General features: G+C 40.5%; 1 protein-coding gene and 1 pseudogene across 4 annotated transcripts in view; one reads left to right on the forward strand and one right to left on the reverse strand.

Annotated features, from left to right (window-relative positions):
- Positions 1-23,186, reverse strand: part of AFF4 (ALF transcription elongation factor 4) — an 89,418-nt gene that overhangs the window by 52,524 nt on the left and 13,708 nt on the right. Inside the window, exons 2-6 of one of the 4 annotated variants that reach the window (XM_015451878.4) lie at positions 12,320-12,411; positions 11,744-11,870; positions 9,151-9,945; positions 7,171-7,215; positions 2,094-2,180 (exon numbers count right to left, since the gene is read on the reverse strand). In XM_015451878.4, the coding sequence (XP_015307364.2) occupies positions 2,094-2,180; positions 7,171-7,215; positions 9,151-9,945; positions 11,744-11,866 (1,050 nt within the window). In that variant the 5' untranslated portion in view covers positions 11,867-11,870; positions 12,320-12,411. The remainder of the gene's footprint in view (positions 1-2,093; positions 2,181-7,170; positions 7,216-9,150; positions 9,946-11,743; positions 11,871-12,319; positions 12,412-23,186) is intronic. The other 3 variants (XM_005557757.5, XM_073994220.1, XM_015451879.4) reach the window with 3 other exon arrangements.
- Positions 21,189-21,420, forward strand: LOC123574039 (V-type proton ATPase subunit e 1 pseudogene; annotated as a pseudogene).

A 23,186-nucleotide genomic window follows, 5' to 3' on the forward strand; every position in this document is an offset into this window, starting at 1 on the left:
CCCTGTCTCTACTAAAAATACAAAAATTAGCTGGGCGTGGTAGTGGGCACCTGTAGTAACAGCTACTCGGGAGGCTGAGGCAGGAGAACTGCTTGAACCCAAGAGGCAGAAGTTGCAGTGAGCAGAGATCACACCACTGCACTCCAGCCTAGGTGACAAGGGGAGACTCCATCTCAGGAAAAAAACCAAAATAAATAAATAAATAAATACCAGTGCATTTTGTATATGTAAACAAAGATATAAAAAGTAAGAGTGACATGGCATAAATATAGACAAAAAGTTTTTAAATCTACCTGACATCATTCACGAAGGTAAACATAAAAAATAAAACTAAAAACCACATTGAAAGAAAAATAAGAGGGTATGTTTATGATTCTAGAAAAAGAAAAGTCTTCTTTAACATTAAAAGCAAAAACTATAAAGGAAGAGAAAGATAAATTTTATTCATCAAAAATTAAAAACTTTAGACCATAAAAAGAAAAGAATCTAACTGGCAGATAAATTTTCAGCATGTATAAGAAATTATTGGAATCCAGAATTCAAACAAAACAACACAAAACAAAAAAGGAAGACCACCTAAAACTCAATAGGTAAAAAATGCAACCCAAAGGACAGTGAGAATAAGCAAATTTACCCACAAAGAAACCAAATGGATAACAAATATGTAAAGATGATGAACCTCACTAGCAATCAAGCAAATGGAATGCCATTTTCACTCAAAACACTGCTGTTTAATAATATCAAATGGTGGTGTGCATGTGTGAAACAAAAGGTAATACAAGTGGGAATACTGGCTGGTACAAATCCTGTAATAGAACTATGGAAGGAATTTGTGAGAGTATATATTAAGTATATACTCTCAACACTCAGCAATTCTACTTTTTGCTTTTTACCCTAAAGAAAATCACATGCACACAGAAGGCATGAACAAAGATACCAACTGAAGAAACATTTATAGAAATGAAAACTTGCTATCAGCTTAAATACCAAAGAGAAATGGCTAAACAAACTAGGATACATTAACACTACCGATGCAATTCAAAGAAACAAAACACCTCTACATGTAGTAACATAGACAGGTCCCCAAGACCTACTGCTGACTGGTGAAAGATACAGAACAATATTATTTGTGTAGAAATAAATGAGAAAATGCTTACATGTAATGATTATACATGTATTACATGAATATAGACTTGCAAAGGTACTTATGAAAGGAGCTCTGTTGGGATGAAGGGGACGGAATTGGGGAAAGGCTATTATTAGGGGTCCTGGTCAAACTTTCACTAGGAGAATGTATTTCTGTATTATTTGTGTTAAGTGTAAATTAATACTGTTAAGTACAAGTTTAAAAAAAAAATCAATCTGCTGATTTTAAACAACCTTGGAACTGTTATCTGAGGAACCTCCTTCCATGGGACATAAGTATGGTTACTATGTCTTATAGAAACAGGTTCTTAAAACAACAGTTTGAGAAGCCCTTACCACCTCAGGCCTACAATACCATAATAGTTTGCAATAAATATGAATGTCTTTTTTTTTTTTTTGATAGAATCTTGTTCTATTGCCCAGGTTGGAGTGCAGTGGTGCAATCACAGCTCACTGCAGCCTTGACCTCCCAGGTTCAAGTGATCCTCCCATCTCAGCCTCCCCAGTAATGGGGACCACAGGCATGGGCCACTATGCCAAGGTTTCGTTTTGTTTTTTCAATTTTTGGTAGAGACAGGGTCTTGCTATGTTGACCAGGGGGACGCAAACTCCTGGCCTCAAGAGAGTTTCTTGCCTCAGCCTTCCAAAGTGCTGGGATTACAGGCATGAGCCACTGTGTCCGGCTATATTAATGTCTTTTAAATCTCTCTCCCATATTGCCGTCAAAGCTTTCTTAAATACCTCTTGATCCAAGATGCTCTCAATTCTATTACCCTGCTAATTATATTCATAACAGTTGTCACTATCTGAATTTATCTATTTATTTACTTATTTACTGTCTGTCTCCCACTAGAATGGGAATGGCAAGACAATTTTTAATCCATATGATTTTAGTCAAGCCATTTAGAGTTTTCTTACATTATGAAAGATACATTTTATTTACTTACCTTAGTTGGAAAAGGAAATTTGGAAGGTTCTGTTTTGCATGGTGTATGAATAGCCGTTAGAGGGGGAGGCCATGAATGCGTCATCTCCTGAAATGTAATTATTACAGTTTGTTTTCAACCAGGTCAAGGATAAAAATTATGCAGCTAAAAACCAGATTTGTATTTATAAATACTGGTTTCATGACAGCTCCTCCAAAATTCTACATACTTAGTCAATAAATATTAAGCACGATTGTGTGTAAGGCACTATGGTGTAGGTAGTAATAAGAAGATCAGTAAATACTCCCTGGCTTTGAGGAGTTTACAATTCAAATTATGAAACCTGTGAATAGTTACAGAAATCAGCCTGTAATCAAATACAAGGCACATAATAAAACACTAAAAAGGAAGAGCTTGCTGTGATAGTGGGAGGAAGGGGACAATGATAAAGAAAACAGCTAACATTTACTGTGTACCTTGAATGGGCCAGACACTGTGCTAAGTGTTTTACATGTTTATTACTCATTTAGTACTCACAATGACATGATGAGGTTGATACCACTATCATCCTATCTCTATTTAGGATGAAACTGAAGCACAATAGTTATTTATTCAAGGCCATACACTTAGTAAATAATGAACATTATATTTCATCCTCAAAAGTCTGGCTATAGAGTCTATATAATCGTAGAAAAAAATTGTCAGGGGAAGAAATCAGAAGAGAAATTTCAAAAACACATGAGGAGGAAAACAGAAAAGCAAGACCCTAAGTTTGATTTCATTCAATGCCTTCTGCCTAATCTTAATGCCAAATATGTCTGGGTGAGGTCTGGTAAGATTACAATGTGTATGTTAGACAAGCCAAGAAGACAGAGGTATGAGAATAAGGAGAGAGTATATTATTTCTGGCATTTAGTTCAAAGTAAGTCATCAGGTAAATTAAGGAAACGCAACAAATTAATAGTGGTATAACACCTAGGAATTTATCGCATAGCAATATCCACACAGTTTTGTAAAGATACACATACAAGGGGCTCACACTTTAAAAACTGAAACAACCTAGGTAGTCAATGTGAAAGCTGTAAGAATCAAAATGGAGTCACTTATATATATATATATATATATATATATATAAACAAAACACCCTGAGCTGCAAAAGACCATGAAGAAAGGTTTCTCATGCTTGTATGCCTGATAAACAAAAAAGTCTACAAAAACCACAACCTCGCACAAAGGTCATCAAAACCCTAAACCAAAAAAAGACTTCCATAAAGACACCTGTCCAGCTTGTCCGACCTCAGACTGGTGTCCTCCTTACTACTGATCTTTGTAGCCAAGGATAATTATTTCAAAAACAATTACATAATCGTCTTCATTTTTTCCTTTAAAAACCTTTGTCTCTCTTTACCTCCTTGAATGTGCACATAGACTACTATGGCACGTGTACTCCCAATGCAATGCTCTATTCCCATCATCTTTTCTTTTAGAGAGTCTCTGTTATTTAGGTTGACACCAACACAGTACAGATTAAATAAATTACCAGACATCTACAAAACAGAACACCAAGTAGACATTAAAATGAGAAATTTAACTGTTGATATGTAATGATCTCCACAGTATTTTATTAACTGACAAAGATGAATCACAGTCTATGTCCTAGTTAATGTTTAGCTTTGGGCAACAGAATGACAGAAGGAAGAAGAGATAAAGGAACTTGATATTTTACTACTTGAACCTCTTAAAACAGCCACCTGCATATAAATGCTCTTTATCCCCTTAAAATGCTTTGTTTTTTAATAGAATTTCACTTCCTGAAATAATATTATATAATAGATTGCTTCCTACATCCAGCTCTAGAATATCAGCTCAAAGGCATAACATTATGACCACTATATTCCCAGTGGTTGACACAAAGTAGGTGCTCAATGAGCATGCCTTGAATAAATCATTTTTTCAATAAATATACATCACTTTTAGAGTAAATTTTTTTTTAAGTTCATGATGGGGCTCCTAAAAATGATATGACTACAAATACAAAGAAAATATGAAGGGAACACACACCTGAAGTTCCTTGCATACTACAGACAGGAAAGGGAAAAGGAAACAAAAACTCATAAACTCAGCTTTTTAGAATTGGCATTTTATATCTCAAATAGCAAAACTCTCAATTGAAAATTTGATTTAATACTCCAAGTATCATCGAATCACTGGGCACCTATTAACTAAAGGCCAAGTGCCAAGCCCTTGTACATATAAAATATAGATGTCAATAACATTAAAGAGATCATTAAATGTAAGAAAATCTTTCAGGTACTAATAATTCTATGCACTGTTGAGGATTCAGAGGAAAATATTTATGCTCCCTTACACTTTTTATATACATGACAACTAAGAAATGTATGACATTCAAATGAAAGAGCTGTCACTGTGGTCTCATAATCTGATATGGGGGAAGAAGGATTTCATTGGGATTCCGGGAAAAAACAATCTATATATAACTGAAGAGGTAGGAGAAATACATTCCAACCTTACTTTATTTAAGGAGGTAAAAGAGCAAGAAAGTATGTGGCTTAGGGAAACCAGTTTGGCAAAAGTGGTCATTCAGTAATGAGATAGGTTAGGATTGGCCTGCGGATATTAAATTTGGATACTATTCTTTCTATAGTCTTAGAGAGCCACTGAAAATTTTTAAGGGAAAAATTAATTTATGAAGACTGAAGTAAAGGGCCTGAAGTAAAGAATCAGGTAGCAATGCAAAAGACATATGAGCAGGGAGATTCTGGAGGCAGAAAGGCTGAATGAGGACTCAGTGTTATAATTATTGAAGCTCAAGGTGGCAGAAATGGGAAGAAAGGAATGGATATTTAAAAAACAAAAATTTTAAAAGTCTACATCCAATTTTGCAACTACATAGAATATGAGGAAGAAATTAGAGATATTTAGGATTCTACACTTACAAGCATGGGAAAGTGGTGTACTACTAATCCAAGGAAGTCTGATAAGTATGGCTTTAGACATGTTGAGTCTGAAGCAGCGAAGAGAAATAAATCCAAATGGAAACTCAGCTAAGAAGCAATTAAGAGACAAACCAAAACCCAAAGGAGGTCAATGCAGGAGAGAAAGACTAAACAGCTGTCAAACAGATAAAACCAAGAATGGTGGAAAAGGCAAGTCAAAGAGCAGAAAGAGCAGAGGCTACAAGAACGCACCTGCACTTAAGAGATAAGAGAAGGCACAAGGGTTCCAAAAAGGGCAAAAAAAGAGAGGCAAGAAAGGTGGAAGGCAAACAAAAACAATGAAGCATAAAAACAGTCAAGGAAAGAAGAATGTTTCCAGAAGGAAAAAATAAATAGCAGAAAGAATAAAAAAGAACTCAAATGATGCCTCTGGATGGAGGGAGAAAGATAATGACCATAGAGAAACGGGTTCTGCAAAATGGCAGAGGTAAAAGGGAGATTACAGTGGACTAAAGGAAGGAATGGGAAAGAAAAGAGTGGAAGCAACCAATGCAGGTAGTCTTTCAAAGGTGTTCACAGTGAATTGTAAGTATAGACACAAATTCAGGAGCTCACAAAAAAAAAAAAAACAAAAAACAAGAAAATACAAGTAATATGTGACTCACAGTTTTCTCCACTAAGCAAAAAGTAGTCATTGTCATTCACTAATTCACTGGACTTTCTCTTTTTCTAATAGAGTAATGTACTTTTTGGTCATGTGTCAATTTTAAACATGTTTCATTAAATATCCAAAATGTTGGCTGCGCGTGGTGGCTCATGCCTATAATCCAGCACTTTGGGAGGCCAAGGCAGGCAGATAGGAGTTCCAGACCAGCCTGGCCAACATGGTGAAACCTCATCTCTACAAAAAAAAAAAAAAAAAAAAGTAGCCAGGCTTGGTTGCGGGTGCCTATAATCCCAGCTACTCAGGAGGCAGAGGCAGGAGAATCACTTGAACCTGCGAGGTGGAAGTTACAGTGAGCCGAGATCATGCCATTGCACTCCAGCCTGGGTGACAGAGTAAAATTCCGGTTCAAAAAGAAAAAAATGTGTAAAACAGCCAGGTGCAGTGGCTCAGGCTATAATCCCAGCACATTGGGAGGTCGGGAGGGGGGGTGGGCGAGGGGGAGCAACTTGAGGTCAGAAATTCAAGACCAGCCTGGACAATGTGGTGAAACCCCATCTCTACTAAAAATACAAAAATTAGCTGGACGTGGTGGTGGGCGCCTGTAATCCCAGCTACTCAGGAAGCTGAGGCACAAGAATCACTTGAACCCAGGAGGCAGAGGTTACAGTGAGCCGAGATCATGCCACTGTACTCCAGACTGGGCAACAGAGTGAGACTCCATATCAAAAAAAAGAAAAAAAAAAAACCAAAATGTGCAAAACTGGAAGAAAATCTATTATTGTAAGATTTGACCAGTATGTACAGATGAACAAAAGCAAAGTATTTTGATCATAATGGTTTGACTGATAACTACTGAGTTTTTTGCACTTCAAATTATTAACAGTTAAGCATGAAAAAGTACGGTTATAATTGGCTTGTTGATATTTTCCAGGCAAAGTAAGTGTTAAGATTAAAATCTGTTTTACTTAAAAGCAAAGAACGTGGCTGGGCGCAGTGACTCACACCTGTAATCCCAGCACTTTGGGAGGCCGAGGCAGGTGGATCACCTGAGGTCAGGAGTTCCAGGCCAGCCTGGCCAACATGGTGAAACCCCATCTCCGCAAAAATACAAAAATTAGCTGGGCATGATGGCGGGCGCCTGTAATCCCACCTACTCAGGAGGCTAAGGTGAAAGAATCGCTTGAATCTGGGAGGTGGAGGTTGCAGTGAGCTGAGATCGCACTATTTGCACTCCAGCCTGGGCGACAGAGTGAGACTCCATCTCAAAACAACAACAACAAAAAACACAAAGAACAAAACTAGCTCTTTGAAGGCAAATGGTAAACAAAGATAGTAAATTATTTATGATGGACATAATCAAGTTACAAATATAAGCAAACTGTTGCTTCAGATCCTTTGTGAAATACAGAGGGTAAGAGGGTGGCAGAGCATAAAAAATTAAAGAGATTGAAAAGATTTTTTTAAAAAAACTTACTTTTAGGATTTCATCCACACAGCTCACATCACCAGAAGCTGATGCCTTGAGAGAAAAAGCAGCACACATTAGATTTTTATCAGTAAATTTTTAGTATTTGCTTCACAGACTTCAAAACATTATTAAAAGTATTTATGACCCCATTACTCTAAATCAGTACACTGTTTAGAATCTTTGGATTAATTTCCTTAAATACAAATTTTTCAAGCACCAGAAAATTTTAATCACCAAACTATACAAAGCTGGGGGAACTTTATAGTTTGCAAATGTTTTAAGTTTTTTATCCTATATTTTAGATTATAAATAATTTTTAGAATGTAATTTTTCAGGTGTGCAGCTTGTCCAAAAATTTAAGCTTATCTATATATAAAATCTATCATGATACTGAGATACATCATTGCACATAAACAAAGTTAACCCATTTATGCCAGAGGTTGCAAATTTTTTGTGTGAAGAATCAGACCTCGGCAATGACCTTGAGCAGTAGGATATAAGTAACTCCTACGAGCTTAGCATTCCAATAATGGAACACTAAGCATAAATGGGTTAAACAAGTATTACTGAAAGATTACTAGTCTGGAACATGGACATTTTACATAGTCTTTCTAAATCACAAAAAGCAAATTGCTTATTCTAAGGCACAAACAGGAATTAGAGAGCCGAACTTAAGTCAAACCCTAAAGATCATGTTGTTTAAAGAAATGACAAATTACCATTTTACTGTTCTCTTGAGAGGAGTAATTAGATAACAAATGCCACTCAAAGTGAGTTTCCCAAGGCTACTGGAAAGACGTTTTAAACGTTTGCAAAACAGCATTTTACATTACCTGGATTCTTCCTTCCACCCTTTTGAGCTAAGAGTTTTAATTTTTTGGCTACTGACATTGTTTTCCAAATTTTTTTTAATTGCACAAACTACATGAAAAGATAAAATTTGGGGTTGGGTGCAGTGGTTCACGCCTGTAATTCCAGCACTTTGGGAGGCCAAGGCAGGCGGATCATGTGAGGTCAGGAGTTCAAGACCAGCCTGACCAACATGGTGAAATGCCATCTCTACTAAAAATACAAAATTAGCCGGCCATGGTGGCACATGCCTGTAATCCCAGCTACTCGGGAGGCTGAGGCAGGAGAATTGCTTGAACCCGGGAGGTAGAGGTTGCAGTGAGCCGAGATCGTGCCATCGCACTCCAGCCTGGGCAACAACAGTGAAACTCCGTCTCAAAAAAAAAAAAAAAGAGAGAGAGAGAGAGAGACAAAATTTGGGCCAGGCATGATGGTCATGTCTATAACCTCAACACTTCGGAAGGCCAAGATGAGAGGATCACTTGAAGCCAGGAGTTCCAGACCAGCCTGGGCAACATGATGAGATACCCATCTTGAAAAAAAAGATATAATTTCAGCTATTTCACAATGAAATGTTCCAAAAGGCTTTGGTAAGCAATTCAATTTAAATTTCAAACCATCACTATGAACCTGGAACAGCTGTCTCCATCCTTTAAGTACAACCAGAGAAAATGATCATAGCATTCAAAGTATACAATATTACCATTTCCACAGACCCGAAAGTCCCATTTATCATAACCATACACCATGACCTGCATCTCATTCATTAGTATCAATGTAAGCATAGAAAAGTTAATTTTGTTTTTAAACAACAAAGGTATATAGTTCTATAAAATCAAAATGCAGAAATCGAAGGTATCAATTGGTCATTCTTTTATTCTATAACTGACTTGTCATCTTAATATTTGAAAACTGTGGATGACATTTTCTCCATTTCCCAAGAGGACAAGTCAAAAGATCTACGGATCCACTTAGGAGTAACTCACAAGTCTGTCTTTACATTTTTTTTTCATCTTTCAACTTTTACATTCCTTACTATTAAGGCAAAGAAGCAGTGTTCAAGTTCAATCATAATTTCATGATCAGTCAATTGCTTCACATAGTCACAATGTTAAAAGCTCTAAATGTGTGACTTACATCCAGTGGTTGGGAAGGTATTTTCAGCTTGGTGAGATGTGCTTTGCTGCTGGGCTTCAGCTCAGTCATGCTGTTGCCATGAGATTGGCTGCTGTAGTGCTCAGAGGACAGCTTTGGTTCCATGGACTCTTGTCCGTCCATGGGCCGCACATAGGCAGTGGGTTTCTGTAACATTGAATTGGACTTTGACATCAATGAGGGTGGGAAAGATTGATTTGAGTGCTGCCCACTTGAAAAAGGTACACGGGAAGGAGAATCCCAGTTTGCATCAGGGTCCCGAGGTGATTTGGAGCGTTGATGTTCCTTGCTATGGTGATCATTCCCATGAGACCTGGAATGACTAGAGCTTAATGAAGAAACAGCCTGGGGTTTTCCAGGGCTGGAAGAACGTGATTTGGAGTGTTCTGATCCATGCTGGCCTTTTTTCCGGCTGCTGCTCCCACTACTGTTATATGACTCACGGTCATGCCTCTGACCACTACTGTTAGTGCCACTACTGCTACCTGCACTGGTCCGCTGGCCACTATGTCCACTCTGTAAGCCTGAAGACCGCTTCTGAGACTGAGAAGTGCTGGGTGCGGGTCCTACTGGAGTCCATTTGCTACTCTGATGAGAGCCTCCATGTCTCTGTTCAAAGAAATTTGGGTTAGATTTTTCATCTGCTGATGGTGGTACTGTAGGCTTGGGAATTGCAACAAGCTTTGGTATAGATCTGTCTCCTATGAAATCCTTCATTTCATCGTAGTTTCCAAGCATACTCTGAATACGACTTGATAACTTATCTTCTTTGCTAGTCTACAAAAAATAAAAATAAAATTATACAATGAGCATAATCAGAAATAAAATATGCTTCTGAACTAATTTTCCAAACTTCGAATGGAAAGGGGCTTTTCAAAGGAAGGCTTTACCTCATATCTTAACATTAATACCTTGAAGCATACTCCAAATATATCATTCTGTAGTGAAAAAAAAAATCATTGAAAAGTGCCTAAAAATAACCATACTAAAATATAATCCGAGCGCAGTGGCACGTGCCTGTACTTTCAGCTACCCTGTGCAGCTGAGGCAGGAGGATTGCTCGATTCCAAGATTTTGAGGCTCCAGTGCACTATGATTTCACCTGTGAACAGCAACTGCACTCCAGCATAGGTAACATAGCAAGACTCTTGTCTTTTAAATTCACAAAGTATTTTGAAGGGCCAGGTGCAGTGGCTCATACCTGTAATCCCAGCACTTTTGGAGGCTGAGGCGGACAGATCACCTAATGTCAGGAGTTCCAGACCAGCCTGGCCAACATGGTGAAAACCCATTTCTAGCAAAAATACGTAAGTTAGCCAGGCGTGGCTGGACATGGTGGCTCACACCTGTAATACCAGCACTTTGGGAGGCCAAGGTGGGCAGATCACCTGAGTTCAGGAGTTGAAGACCAGCCTGGCCAACATGGTGAAACCCTGTTTCTACTAAAAATACAAAAATTAGCTAGGCGTGATGGCAGATGCCTGTCATCCTAGCTACTCAGGAGGCTGAGGCAGGAGAATTGCTTGAACCCAGGAAGTGAAGGTTGCAGTGAGCCAAGATTGTGTCATTGCACTCCAGTAAGACTCTACCTCCAAAAAAAAAAATTAGCCGGGCAAGGTGGTGCATGCCTGCAATCCCAGCTACTCGGGAGGCTGAGGCAGAAGAATCACTTGAACCCAGAAGTCACCGGTGGCAACGAGCCGAGATCATGACATGGCACTCCAGCCTGGACGAAAGACCGAGACTGTGTCTCAAAAAAAAAAAAGTCTTTTGAAGAACAGTAAAGTAATCTGCCTTTATAAAATTACGTTCCACGGGCCAGCAGATTAGCTAATGCTTATATTTTGGCAGTTTATGAAAATATTATATTCCTTATAATTCAATGTTATAGTTACAAGCAGAAACAAAAATTTAATGAACAAGTGATACCCAAATAATTGTCTCTAACAATAGAAAAATCAGACTGATACTGAAGACACATTTATTCAAACATACTAATAATCTCCGAAACTTTGTAAACTAAGTAGCAAATGGCAGTGAGGAGTAACAAAAGCATCTACGAAATATTCATTTTTTATTGATATCATACTTAAAGAACACCTAGGAAAAATCAAACAATGCAAATTGAGTCACAAAATTCTAATTTAATTCAAGGCTCAGAACGGTGAAGTACCCGCCCATAGTTAGTAGCACAACTAGGAAAATAGAGATAAATGTGTGAGCCAACTCAGAACACATTTTTAAGAACACAAGACAGCAATAGGAGGTGGGTTGGAAGATGACTTTTAGGGTGCTAGTAACGTTCTATTTCTTGATCTGAGTTGTATGAAGCTGTCGATGCTGTGAAAACTCTTCAAGCCATAACACCTATTTTGTGTATTTTTCTGTAAGCATAACATACTCCAAAGAAAAGTTTATCCCCAAAAAAGTATGTTCTATGTAAAGGACAGGAAAAAAAATGTTAAGTGGTATTCACAGTAATTCTTTTCTAATATAAACATTCAAATATGAAATATTTTAAAAGCAAAAATGTCATGCTAATGGGAAAAAAACATTCACCAGAAGGGCAACTTACAACTTTGTATGGCTCTGCAAAGAGAGGAGAGCTAGGTGGGAAGGCGTCTTCACCCTGCTGAATTTCCTGATTCCGCCTTTCCCGTTCTTTCATACGCAGCACATTCCGGTCTTCACGGTTCATGTTGCTATGAAAAGAAACACAGTCTTTGTATCACAAAAATAAAAGGAAAAATTAAATATTCTGTACAGATTTTGTCAGTTTAACACTTCAATCACAGATTCCCTTTTGACCTCCAAGTAAAAACAGGCATTAGTGCTGAAGCTGGGTTTTGGTAACGGTTTTATCAACATATACCAATAGTGTCTTCCACAACTATTCCAAGGAAACATTAGCCCTGAATATTAGAACCCACCCCAACAAAACACCTAACTTTATCAATGTTTGAAGTACTCTGTTATCTAAAAGCAAAAACTTGTACATTCAGAGTAGTATTTGAACACAAATTCTCAATATTTCCTTTTGGGCCTTCCTCTTCGGAAATCTGCCTATTCTTTGCCCTTAGAAGAATATAACCCACTCCCAACTACCACCCTTCCCCCCAGGGTCCAGTTCTTTTCTCTACTTTGCATCTACCTTATCTTGATTTCTTTTTGTCCCAAACACAGCTTCCTTGGTGTCCATCCTTATGGTAGTTTGACCTCAGCTTTGCTGTTGCTCTAGATTCCCTAAAAAACGACATTTCTGCTCTAAATATATTAATATTTCAATTAACACCTCAATAAATGGCAAATCCCAGGTTTTCAATGGCAAAACTCAGGTTTGATTCCAAGTTAATCAAAAATTAACTTGGGTTAGTAACAGTAACTAAAATTGCATTGAAAAAGGAAGTCTTTGGAGTGGGGGAAAAAATGGAAGTCCGATCTCTATAATCATGACAGTTTGTCTTATTTTCACTAGAGCAAACCAAAAGAAATACAGCCGATTTATAGCAGCAAGGATTTTGGTTAAATAGACAATGGTAATAAAGGCTGTCAAACTCTGGCACTAGGGATTACCAGGGAATCTGCAACTCTTCCCTGGAGACATATTGAATAATCAGACCTGGTTTTGTTTGTTTTTTTTTTAAAAAAAAGTCCCACCGGAGCCCAGAAGGAAACAATCAGGTTATATGTGTGGAGCATTTCTGGCCTATAATTCATAAATCTAATCAGAAAATTAAAGTTCATCAGAAACTGTAATTATAAAATTAGAATTAGTAACAAAACCAGTATTATACTCTTTTTTTTTTTTGGAACACAGTCTTGCTCTATTATCCAGGCTGCAGTACGGTGGTGTGATCTCTCAGCTTACCACAACCTATGTCTCCCGGGTTCAAGCGATTTTCCTACCTCATTCTCCTAATTTTTTTATTTTTAGTAGAGACAGGATTTTACCATGTTGGCCAGGCTGGCCTGAACTCCTGACCGCAAGCGATCCTCCCGCCTTGGCCTCCCAAAGTGCTGGGATTATAGGCATGAGAGCCACCAAGCCTGCCTCAATACTGTACTTTTGAGGCCTTTATCAGTGGTTAGAATTAGTGAAAGCAAACATTTAAAATTAAAACTTCCTGATTTGCATACTAAGTGTCATGCAATAAAAGCAATTTAATGTTTAGAAAAAAAAAAAAGAAGGGACCCCAGGTGAGAGGATCACTTGACCTGCCTAGCCAACATGACAAAACCACTAAAAATAAAAAAATTAGCCAGGTGTGGTGGCACACGCCTGTAATCTCAGCTTCTTGGGAGGCTCAGGCAGGAGAATCACTTGAACCTGGGAGGCAGAAGTTACAGTGAGCCATGATTGTGCCACCCCTGGACTCCAGCCTGGGAGACAGAACAAGACTCTGTCTCCCAAAAAAAAAAAAAATGTTCTAAGTGTTTCAGATATGTTTTCAAATTGTTTTGTATGTGTACAATTTTCTAATAAGCTTAAACAGGATTTCTTTGGTTTCGTTAGTACTTAGCACTCTACAGAACTACAAAAAGTATTTCAATCTTTCTTTAAAAAATACCACAAAACTTAAATATTCATAAAACAAAACCAAAGAACATATTATACTCCATCACATTTGAACCAAGTAATAGTTTTATATCACTAACAACCATGCTTCAAATAGGCCTCTTGGGTTATGGTTCTGCCAACATACCTGAGAGACTAAGGAGTATGTTAACTACCAATTTCCTTAAATTTTAATCCTGAAAAATCTGAAAACTTCTTTTTTTTTTTTTTTTTTTGAGACGAAGTCTCGCTCTTGTCCCCCAGGCTGGAGTGCAATGGCACGATCTCAGCTCACTGCAACCTCCACCTCCCGGGTTCAAGCAATTCTCCTGCCTCGGCCTCCTGAGTAGCTGGGATTACAGGTGTCTGCCACCATGCCCGGCTAATTTTTGTATTTTTAGTAGAGATGGGGTTTCACCGAGTTGGCCAAACTCCTGGTCTCAAATTCCTGACCTCAGGTGATCCGCCCGCCTCGGCCTCTCAATAAGTGCTGGGATTACAGGCGTGAGCCTGAAAACTTCTTTAAAGTATGGTTTAAGGCTAGGAGCGGTAGCTCACAACTGTAATCCCAGCACTTTGAGAGGCCGAGGCGGGCGGATCACTGGAGGTAAGGAGTTCAAGACCAGCCTGGCCAACACAGTGAAACCCCATCTCTACTACAAAATACAAAAAAAGTAGCCTGCCAAGGTAGCAGGTGCCTGTAATCCCAGCTACTCAGGAGGCTGAGACAGGAGAATTGCTTGAACCTGGGAGGCGGAGGCCGCAGTGAGTCAAGATTGTGCCACTGGACTCCAGCCTGGGTGACAACAGCAAGACTCCATCTCAAAAAAATAAAAACAAAAAATAAAGTATGATTTAATTTTATAGATTGAGCAGCACTAAAATCATCATTCAGGAAATATTTCTATATCTCTTGTAAAAATAGGTGATTCCCATAATAAAATTATTTCTGTAATTCAACACCAAAGAAACTGTTTTTTTTTTTAACTGGATACCAGGAAGCTAAGAACTAAATTAACTCACTGTAATAATTAGGTCGGGTGCCGTGGCTCACTACTGTAATCTCAGCACTTTGGGAGGCTGAGGCAGGTGGATCACCTGAGGTCAAGAATTCAAGATCAGCCTGGCCAACATGGTGAAACCCCATCTCTACCAAAAATACAAAAATTAGCCAGGCGTGGTGGCAGGTGCCTATAATCCCAGCTACTCGGGAGGCTGAGGCAGGAGAATCACTTGAACCCGGGAGGCAGAGGTTGCAGTGAGCCAAGATCGCACCAGTGCACTCCAGCCTGGGCGACAGAGCAAGACTCCACCTCAAATTTAAAAAAAAAGTAAGCAATCAACTCTTCAGAAAATACCAGCTGGGTGTCCTCTATCTCCTACCTAGAGATAATGTCAGACCCCATAGGTTGAGTGAGGGTTCAGTCCCTAAGGCTGCCCCCCACTGTTGATGTCAATCCCAAGTCCCAGGTTGTTTTACCTGTGCTTCTGACCAACTGGCTAAAAATTGGGATTCTGCAATCCCTTCCTTTGGTTTTAATAATTTGTTAGAGAAGCTCACAGAATGAATGGAAACCTGGTCACTGGACTCTTACAAACGTTATTTTAAAGGATATAAATAAACAGTAAAATAAAGAGTTACAGAGGTGAGATGTACAATGTTGTAGGAGCTTCAACTCCCTTGGAGAATGGTGTGCCACCCTCTCAGCACATTAACATGTTCTAGCTTACCTTTCTGGAAGCCTCCTAAACTCAGTCCTTTTGACCTTTTTTTTTTTTTTTTCCAAGACGGGAGTTTCGCTCTTGTTGCCCAGGCTGGAGTGCAATGGCACCATCAGGGCTCACCGCAACCTTCACCTCCTGGGTTCAAGTGATTCTCCTGCCTCAACCTCCTGAGTAGCTCGGATTACAGGCATGTGCCACCATGCTAGACTAATTTTGTATTTTAAGTAGAGACGGGGTTTCTACATGTTGGTCAGGCTAGTCTCAAACTCCCAACTTCAGGTGATCCACCCGCCTCAGCCTCCCAAAGTGCTGGGATTACAGGTGTGAGCCACTGCACCCGGCCCATGTCAGATAGTATTAATCCTGCCACTTGACAAAACACCATTTATCACCTGGGTACAGTAGCTCATGCCTGTAATCCCAGCACTCTGGGAGGCCGAGGCATGAGGATCCCTTGAGCTCAGGAGTTTAAGACCACCTTGGGCCACATGATGAGACCCAGTCTCTACAAGGCTACTGAGATGGAAAAGGGGTCCTTCAAGTACACCTGGGTCTTGGATAAACTGAAAGCTAAGTGTGAGGGTGGTGGTACTGAAGATAGTTCCCTGTGGGAACTTGAGGCCAAAAAGTATTATGTAACTAGTTGATGCCCCAAGACAAAGACATTTAAAAAAAACATGATCACAGGCACATCTCAGGCTGACTGTGCTACCCTGATTGTTGCAGCTGGTGAATTTGAAGCTGGCATCTCCTTCTGACTTACACACTGGATGTGAAACAACTAATTGTTGGAGTTAACAAAATGGATTCCACTTAGCCACCCTACAGACAGAAGAGATACAAGGAAATGGTTAAGGAAGTCAGCACCTACAATAACAAAGTTGGCTACAACCCCAACACAGTAGCATTTGTGCCAATTTCTGGTTGGAACGATGGCAACATGCTGGGGCCAAGTGCTAACATGCCTTGGTTCAAGGGATGGAAAGTCACCTATAAAGATGGCAATGTTAGTGTAAACACTCTACTTGACGCTCTGGATTGCATCCTACTACCAACTTGTCCAACTGACAAGCCCTTGTGTCTGTCTCTCCAAAGACCGCTCTGCAAGCGGTCACCTTGGCTCCAGTCAATGTTACAACTAAAGCCAAATCTGTTGCAATATACCATGAAGCTTTGAGTGAAGTTTTTCCTGGGAACAATGGGGGCTTCAATGTCAAGAACATATCTGTCAAAAATGTTCATCATGGCCATGTTGCTGGTGACAGGAAAAATAACCCACCAATGGAAGCAGCTGGCTTCACTGCTCAGGTGATTAACCTGAACCACCCAATCTAAATCAGTGCTGGCTATGCTCCTGTAATGGACTGCCACACGGCTCACACTGCCTGCAAGTTTCCTGAGCTGAAGGGAAAGACTGATTGCCATTGTGGTAAGCTGAAAGATGGCCCTAAATTCTTGAAATCTGGTAATACTCCCGCGTCTTTGATATGGTTCCTGTCAAGCCCATGTGTGTTGAGAGCTTCTGACTATCCTCTGGGTTGTTTTGTTGTTCATAATGCAAGACAGCCAGTTGCTGTGGGTGTCATCAAAACAGAGGATAAGGCCAGGCAAAGTGGTTCATGCCTGTAATCCCAGCACTTTGGGAAGCTGTGGCAGGAGAATCACTTGAGCTCAGGAGTTTGAGACCAGCCTGGGCAACATGGTAAAACCCCATCTCTACCAAAAATACAAAAAATTAGCTGGGTGTGGTGGCATGCATCTGTGGTCCCAGCTACTCAGGAAACTGAGGTCTGAGGAATGCTTGAGCCTGAGAGGTGGAAGTTCAAATAAGTCAAGATAGCACCACTGCACTCCAGCCTAGGTGACAGAGTGAGACTCAAAAAATTTAAAAATGGCCAGGTGCCGTGGCTCACGCCTGTAATCCCAGTACTTTGGGAGGCTGAGGCAGGCAGATAACCTGAGGTCAGGAGTTCGAGACCAGCCTGGTCAACAGAGTGAGACCCCATCTCTACTAAAAATACAAAAATTAGCCAGGTGTGGTGGCAGGTGCCTGTAATCCCAGCTACTTGAGAGGCTGAGGCAGGAGAATCACTTGAACACAGGAGATGGAGGTTGCAGTGAGCCGTAACCATGCCATTGCATTCCAGCCTGGGCAACAAGAGTAAAACTCCGACTCGAAAAAAATTTTTTTTTAATTAAAAAAAAAAAACAGTGGACAAGAAGGCTCCTGGACCTGGCAATATCATCGAGTCTGCCCAGAAAGCTCAGAAGACTAAATGAATATCATCCCTAATACCTGCCACCCCAGTCTCAATCAATGGTAGAAGAACAGTCTCAGAACTGTTTGTTTTGATTGGCCATTTAAGTTTAACAGTAAGAGACTGGTTAATGATAACAGTGCATGGTAAAACCTTCAGAAGGAAAATATGACTGTTTTGTGATCCACTTTGAGTTTTTTTCACATGGCAGTTTTAAATTACTAGTTTTTAAATTAGTACTGTTTAATGGAAGCAACAGGACAAAGAATCCATCTCAGAATTTTGAGACCCATGAAACAAAGTTTAATGAGAGGCTGGTTCCAAGGTAGTCAGTTATCTCAACTGATTGTTCACAGTCAAGTTATAGACTGAACTCCTTGTTCTAGTCTTTGACCCCTTCTCACTATCACAGTTGACTGCCTAGTTTTAAAAATAGACAAACAAGGCCGGCACTGTGGCTCATGCCTGTAAACCCAGCACTCGAAAGGCCGAGGCGGGAGGATCACCTTAGATCAGGAGTTCGAGACCAGCTTGGCCAACATGGTGAAACCCCATCTCTACTAAAAATACAAAAATTAGCTGGGCATGGTGGCGTGCATCTGTAATCCCAGCTACTTGGGAGGCTGAGACAGGAGAATTGCTTGAACCTAGGAGGTGGAGGGAGGTTACAGTGAGCCGAGATTGCACCACTGCACTATACTCCAGCCTGGGCGACAGAGCAAGACTCTATCTCAAAATAAAATAAAATGAAATAAAATAAAAATAAAAATAAACAGGCCGGGCACGGTGGCTCACGCCTGTAATCCTAGCACTTTGGGAGGCTGAGGCGGGCAGATCACCTGAGGTCAGGAGTTCGCGACTAGCCTGACCAACGTGGAAAAACCCCGTCTCTACTAAAAATACAAAATTAGCCAGGCATGGTGGCACATGCCTGTAATCCCAGCTACTCGGGAGGCTGAGGCAGGAGAATCACTTGAACCCAGGAGGCGGAGGTTGCGGTGAGCCAAGTTGCGCCATTGCACTGCAGCCTGGGCAACGAGAGCAAAACTCCGTCTCAAAAAAAGAATAAACAAGTAAAGTTTAATGAGAAAAAAACCCACAATATCACTCCACACCCATTAGGATGGCTATGATAAAAACAAAATCACAAAACAACACATGTTGGTGAGGATGTAGACAAATTGGAACCTTTGTGCACTGCTGGTGGGAATGTGCAATGGTGCAGCTGCTATGGACTGGCAGTTCCTCAAAAACTTTAACAAATAATTACCGTAGGATCCAGCAATTTTACTCCTAGGAATATATCCAAAGGAACTGAAAGCAGAGACTCAAACAGATCCATGTACACCAATGTTCACAGTGGCATCATTCACAATAGCCAAAAGATGGAAACAACCCAAATATCCATCAACAGATGGTGATCCATCAACACAGAGAAGAAAAATGTGGTATATATATACAATGGAATACTGTTTAGCCATAAGGAATGAAATTCTGATACATGCTACAACATAGATGAACCTTGAAAACATTATGCTATGTGAAATAAGTTAGACACAAAAGGACACATATTGTATGATTCTACTTAATATGAGGCACCTGGAATAGACAAATTCATAGAGACAGAAAATAGAATAGAGGTGGGGAGGTTCTGTTTGGGATGATGAAAAAGTTCTGGAAACAGTGTTGATGATTGTACAATACTGTGAATGTACTTAATGCCACTGAATTGTATATGTAAAATTATTAAAATAGTACACTTTATGTTATATATATTTTGCCACAATAAAAAAATTAGTACACCGTAAAAATAAAAATTTAAATGCGTATTCCTATGAATTACATTCATTCTATAATTTTTTTATAAACACATACATTAGTTATAAAACATTTTAGGTCAGGCGTGGTGGCGTGCTCCTGTAGTCCCAGCTACTTGGGAGGTGGAGGCACAAGAATTGCTTGAACCGGGAGGCAGAGGTTGCAGTGAGCCAAGATCACACCACTGCACTTTGTGACGACAGAATAAGACTCTGTCTCAAATAAATAAATTAAATAAGTATATAAAACACTTCGTGACTTTTTACAATTTTAATTTTAAAAAATTTAAAACAGCCGAGCGTTGTGGCTCACACCCGTAATCCCAGCACTTTAGGAGGCTGAGGCAGTGGATCACTTGAAGTCACAAATTCGAGACCAGCCTGGCCAACATGGCCAAACCCCATCTCTACTAAAACTACAAAAATTAGCCAGGTGTGGTGACATGCACCTGTAGTCCCAGCTACTCGGGAGGCTGAGGCAAGAGAATCATTTGAATCTGGGAGGCGAAAGTTGCAGTGAGCCAAGATTGTGCCACTCCACTTTAGCCTGCACAACAGAGTGAGATTCTGTCCCCAAAAAGAAAAAAAGAAAAGAAAACAGTTTAGTGTAAAATGTGTACTCTAACTTTCCCCATTCAAGTGGAGGTCAGAATTTGTTACAATTTTTTTTTTCACTTAGTGTCTTAGAATAACTATCCTACTGAAAAACGGAGCCATTCAGTTATAAGATTATTGAGTGATTTAAACTCCGAAAGTATTTCAAAATGAGGTTTAAGCTAAGATTTCAATTATTTTCAAATCCAGTATATTACAACTGCTATTAAACTGTAACTTTACCACAATGCACTATGTTAAAGCACAAAGCCTCAACAGTACGTAATCCCTCTTGGCCTCATTTGGTAGGATTTCTCTACCCATGAGACAGTCTGAAGAGGTCCCTTCCTACAAGTCAGGGAAACAAAGGTTGTACACTTAGAGATCAAAGCCAATAACAAAACATCAGGTCCCAAGACAATATTTAGCACAGAAGGACCTTTGCCCCAAAGTTAGTCATGAGACTTCTATAGCCTTCAGGTTTAAAATAATGTAGTGAAAAACATGAAAGCAAAGATAACAATTCCACACGTTTTTGCTTCCTTCATCACATCCTTATGTATTATCTGAATTTCTCATTGTATTTCATAAATCACTCTCAATTGGACCCTCAAAGTTTCCCAGAAATTGTGCTTTTTTTTTTTTTTTTTTTTGAGATGGAGTCTTGCTCTGTCGCCAGGCTGGAGTGCAGTGGCACGATCTCGGCTCACTGCAACCTCCACCTCCTGTGTTCAAGCAATTCCTGTGTCTCAGCCTCCCGAGTAGCTAGGACTACAGGCGCATGCCACCATGCCCGGCTAATCTTTTGTACTTTAATAGAGACAGGGTTTCATCATGTTGGCCAAGATGGTCTCAATCTCCTGACCTCATGATCTGCCCGCCTCGGCCTCCCAAAGTGAAACTGTACTATTTTTCTCTGATGAATGCTTTTTCCCATTCCTCACAAGTATTTCATGAAGTTCTATGACTCCCCACAATCCTAACTTCCATTCACAAATAACCTTGTCTTAATGGACAAAGATTAAAAAACAGAATACTAAAAATCAGAGAGAGGCAGCTCCAGCAGCAAACATGGTGTATCATGGCCTCACAGAGATGAGCATGTCCTGGGGCTTTGTTGGCTTCTTTGTGCCCTGGTTCATCCCTAAGGGGCCTAACTGGGGAGTTATCATCACTATGATGGTGACCTGTTCAGTTTGCTGCTCTCTTTTGGCTGACTGCAATTCTGGCCCAGTACAACCCTCTCTATGCAACATGCTTGAAAGATGAAACCACCTGGTATCTGAAGCAACATTGGCCTTGAGGAAGAAGACATGTTCTACAGTGTTCAGTGATTGAAATCAAGAAAGTGAATCCCTTTTTGGATGCAAAATTACCTCCAAATGCAGGCCACCTTCTTTGACTCTGCCTATTTAGGGCATCAGCTGCCTTAAATGTTCATAACACATTTGAATTTTCTTTCTCACAATGCAGTATTTTTTTCCTTCACCTGATTTACACTTTGATGAATTATGTGTGTACTTAACCTAAACTATGCTGATTCCACACAATGTTTATGGACTCCTGTAAGTCAGAAGATGCTCTCTTCTAAGAAATGTATTAATCTATCCCTTGGAATTTATAGATTTGAAGATGGCTCTTGCCTTATCAAAACATGGGAATCAGGCCGGGCGCGGTGGCTCAAGCCTGTAATCCCAGCACTTTGGGAGGCCGAGACAGGCGGATCACGAGGTCAGGAGATCGAGACCATCCTGGCTAACCTGGTGAAACCCCATCTCTACTAAAAAATACAAAAAACTAGCCGGGCGAGGTGGCGGGTGCCTGTAGTCCCAGCTACTCGGGAGGCTGAGGCAGGAGAATGGCGTGAACCCGGGAGGCAGAGCTTGCAGTGAGCTGAGATCCGGCCACTGCACTCCAGCCTGGGCGACAAAGCGAGACTCCATCTCAAAAAAAAAAAAAAAAAATGGGAATCAGTGAAGGGTCTAAAAACCGCTATTAGGCAAACAAGACTCCAGTGGGGCAGTCGGTAGGAAGGCATATTGAGAGGGAAGATCTGTCCCAACAAAACTACACCAAATTATATTTTCAGGATGAAAATCTTATCTCTGCCATCTTTTGTCTTTTTTTTTTTTTGAGATGGGTCTTGCCATGTTGCCCAGGCTTGTTTCAAACTCCTTGGCTCAAGCAATCCTCCTGCCACAGCCTTCAGAGTAGCTCAGACTACAGGCATGAGCCATCATACCTGGCTCTCTGCCATCTTTTGGAATAAATTATTTTTCTGCTTTAAGAAACGATGGGCCAGGCCCAGTGGCTCACACCTGCAATCTCAGCACTTTGGGAGGCCAATGTGGAAGGACCACTTGAGCCCAGGAGTTCCAGACCAGCCTGGGAAACAAAGTGAGACCTCATCTCTTAAAAAATGTAAAAGTTAGGCCGGGCACAGTGGCTCAAGCCTATAATCCCAGCACTTCGGGAGGCTGAGGCAGGCAGATCATGAGGTCAGGAGATCGAGACCATCCTGGCTAACACGGTGAAACCTGGTCTCTACTAAAAACATACACACACACAAAAATTAGCCAGGCGTGATGGCGGGTGCCTGTAGTCCCGGCTACTCTGGAGGCTGAGGCGGGAGAATGGCATGAACCCGGGAGGTGGAGCTTGCAGTAAGCAGAGATGGCGCCACTGCCCTAGAGCGAGACTCCGTCTCAAAAAAAGTAAAAATTAGCCAGGCAAGGTGGTGCATGCCTGTAGTCCTAGCTACTTGGAGACTGAGGCAGAAGGACCACTTGAGCCCAGGAGTTTGAGGCTGCAGTGAGCTATGTTTGTGCCACTTCACTCCAGCTCGGCCAACAACAGAGCAAGACCTGGTCTCAAAAATAAATAAATGAAAATAAAAAGCGGCCGGGCAAGGTGGCTCACGCCTGTAATCCCAGTACTCTGGGAAGCCGAGGCGGGTGGATCACGAGGTCAGGAGTTCGAGACCAGCCCGGCCAACATAGTGAAATCCCATCTCAACTAAAAATACAAAAAATTAGCTGGGCCTGGCCGGGTGCGATGTTCACACCTGTA

The sequence above is a fragment of the Macaca fascicularis genome, chromosome 6, assembly GCF_037993035.2.
Source record: "Macaca fascicularis isolate 582-1 chromosome 6, T2T-MFA8v1.1".
Taxonomy (NCBI): Eukaryota; Metazoa; Chordata; class Mammalia; order Primates; family Cercopithecidae; genus Macaca; species Macaca fascicularis.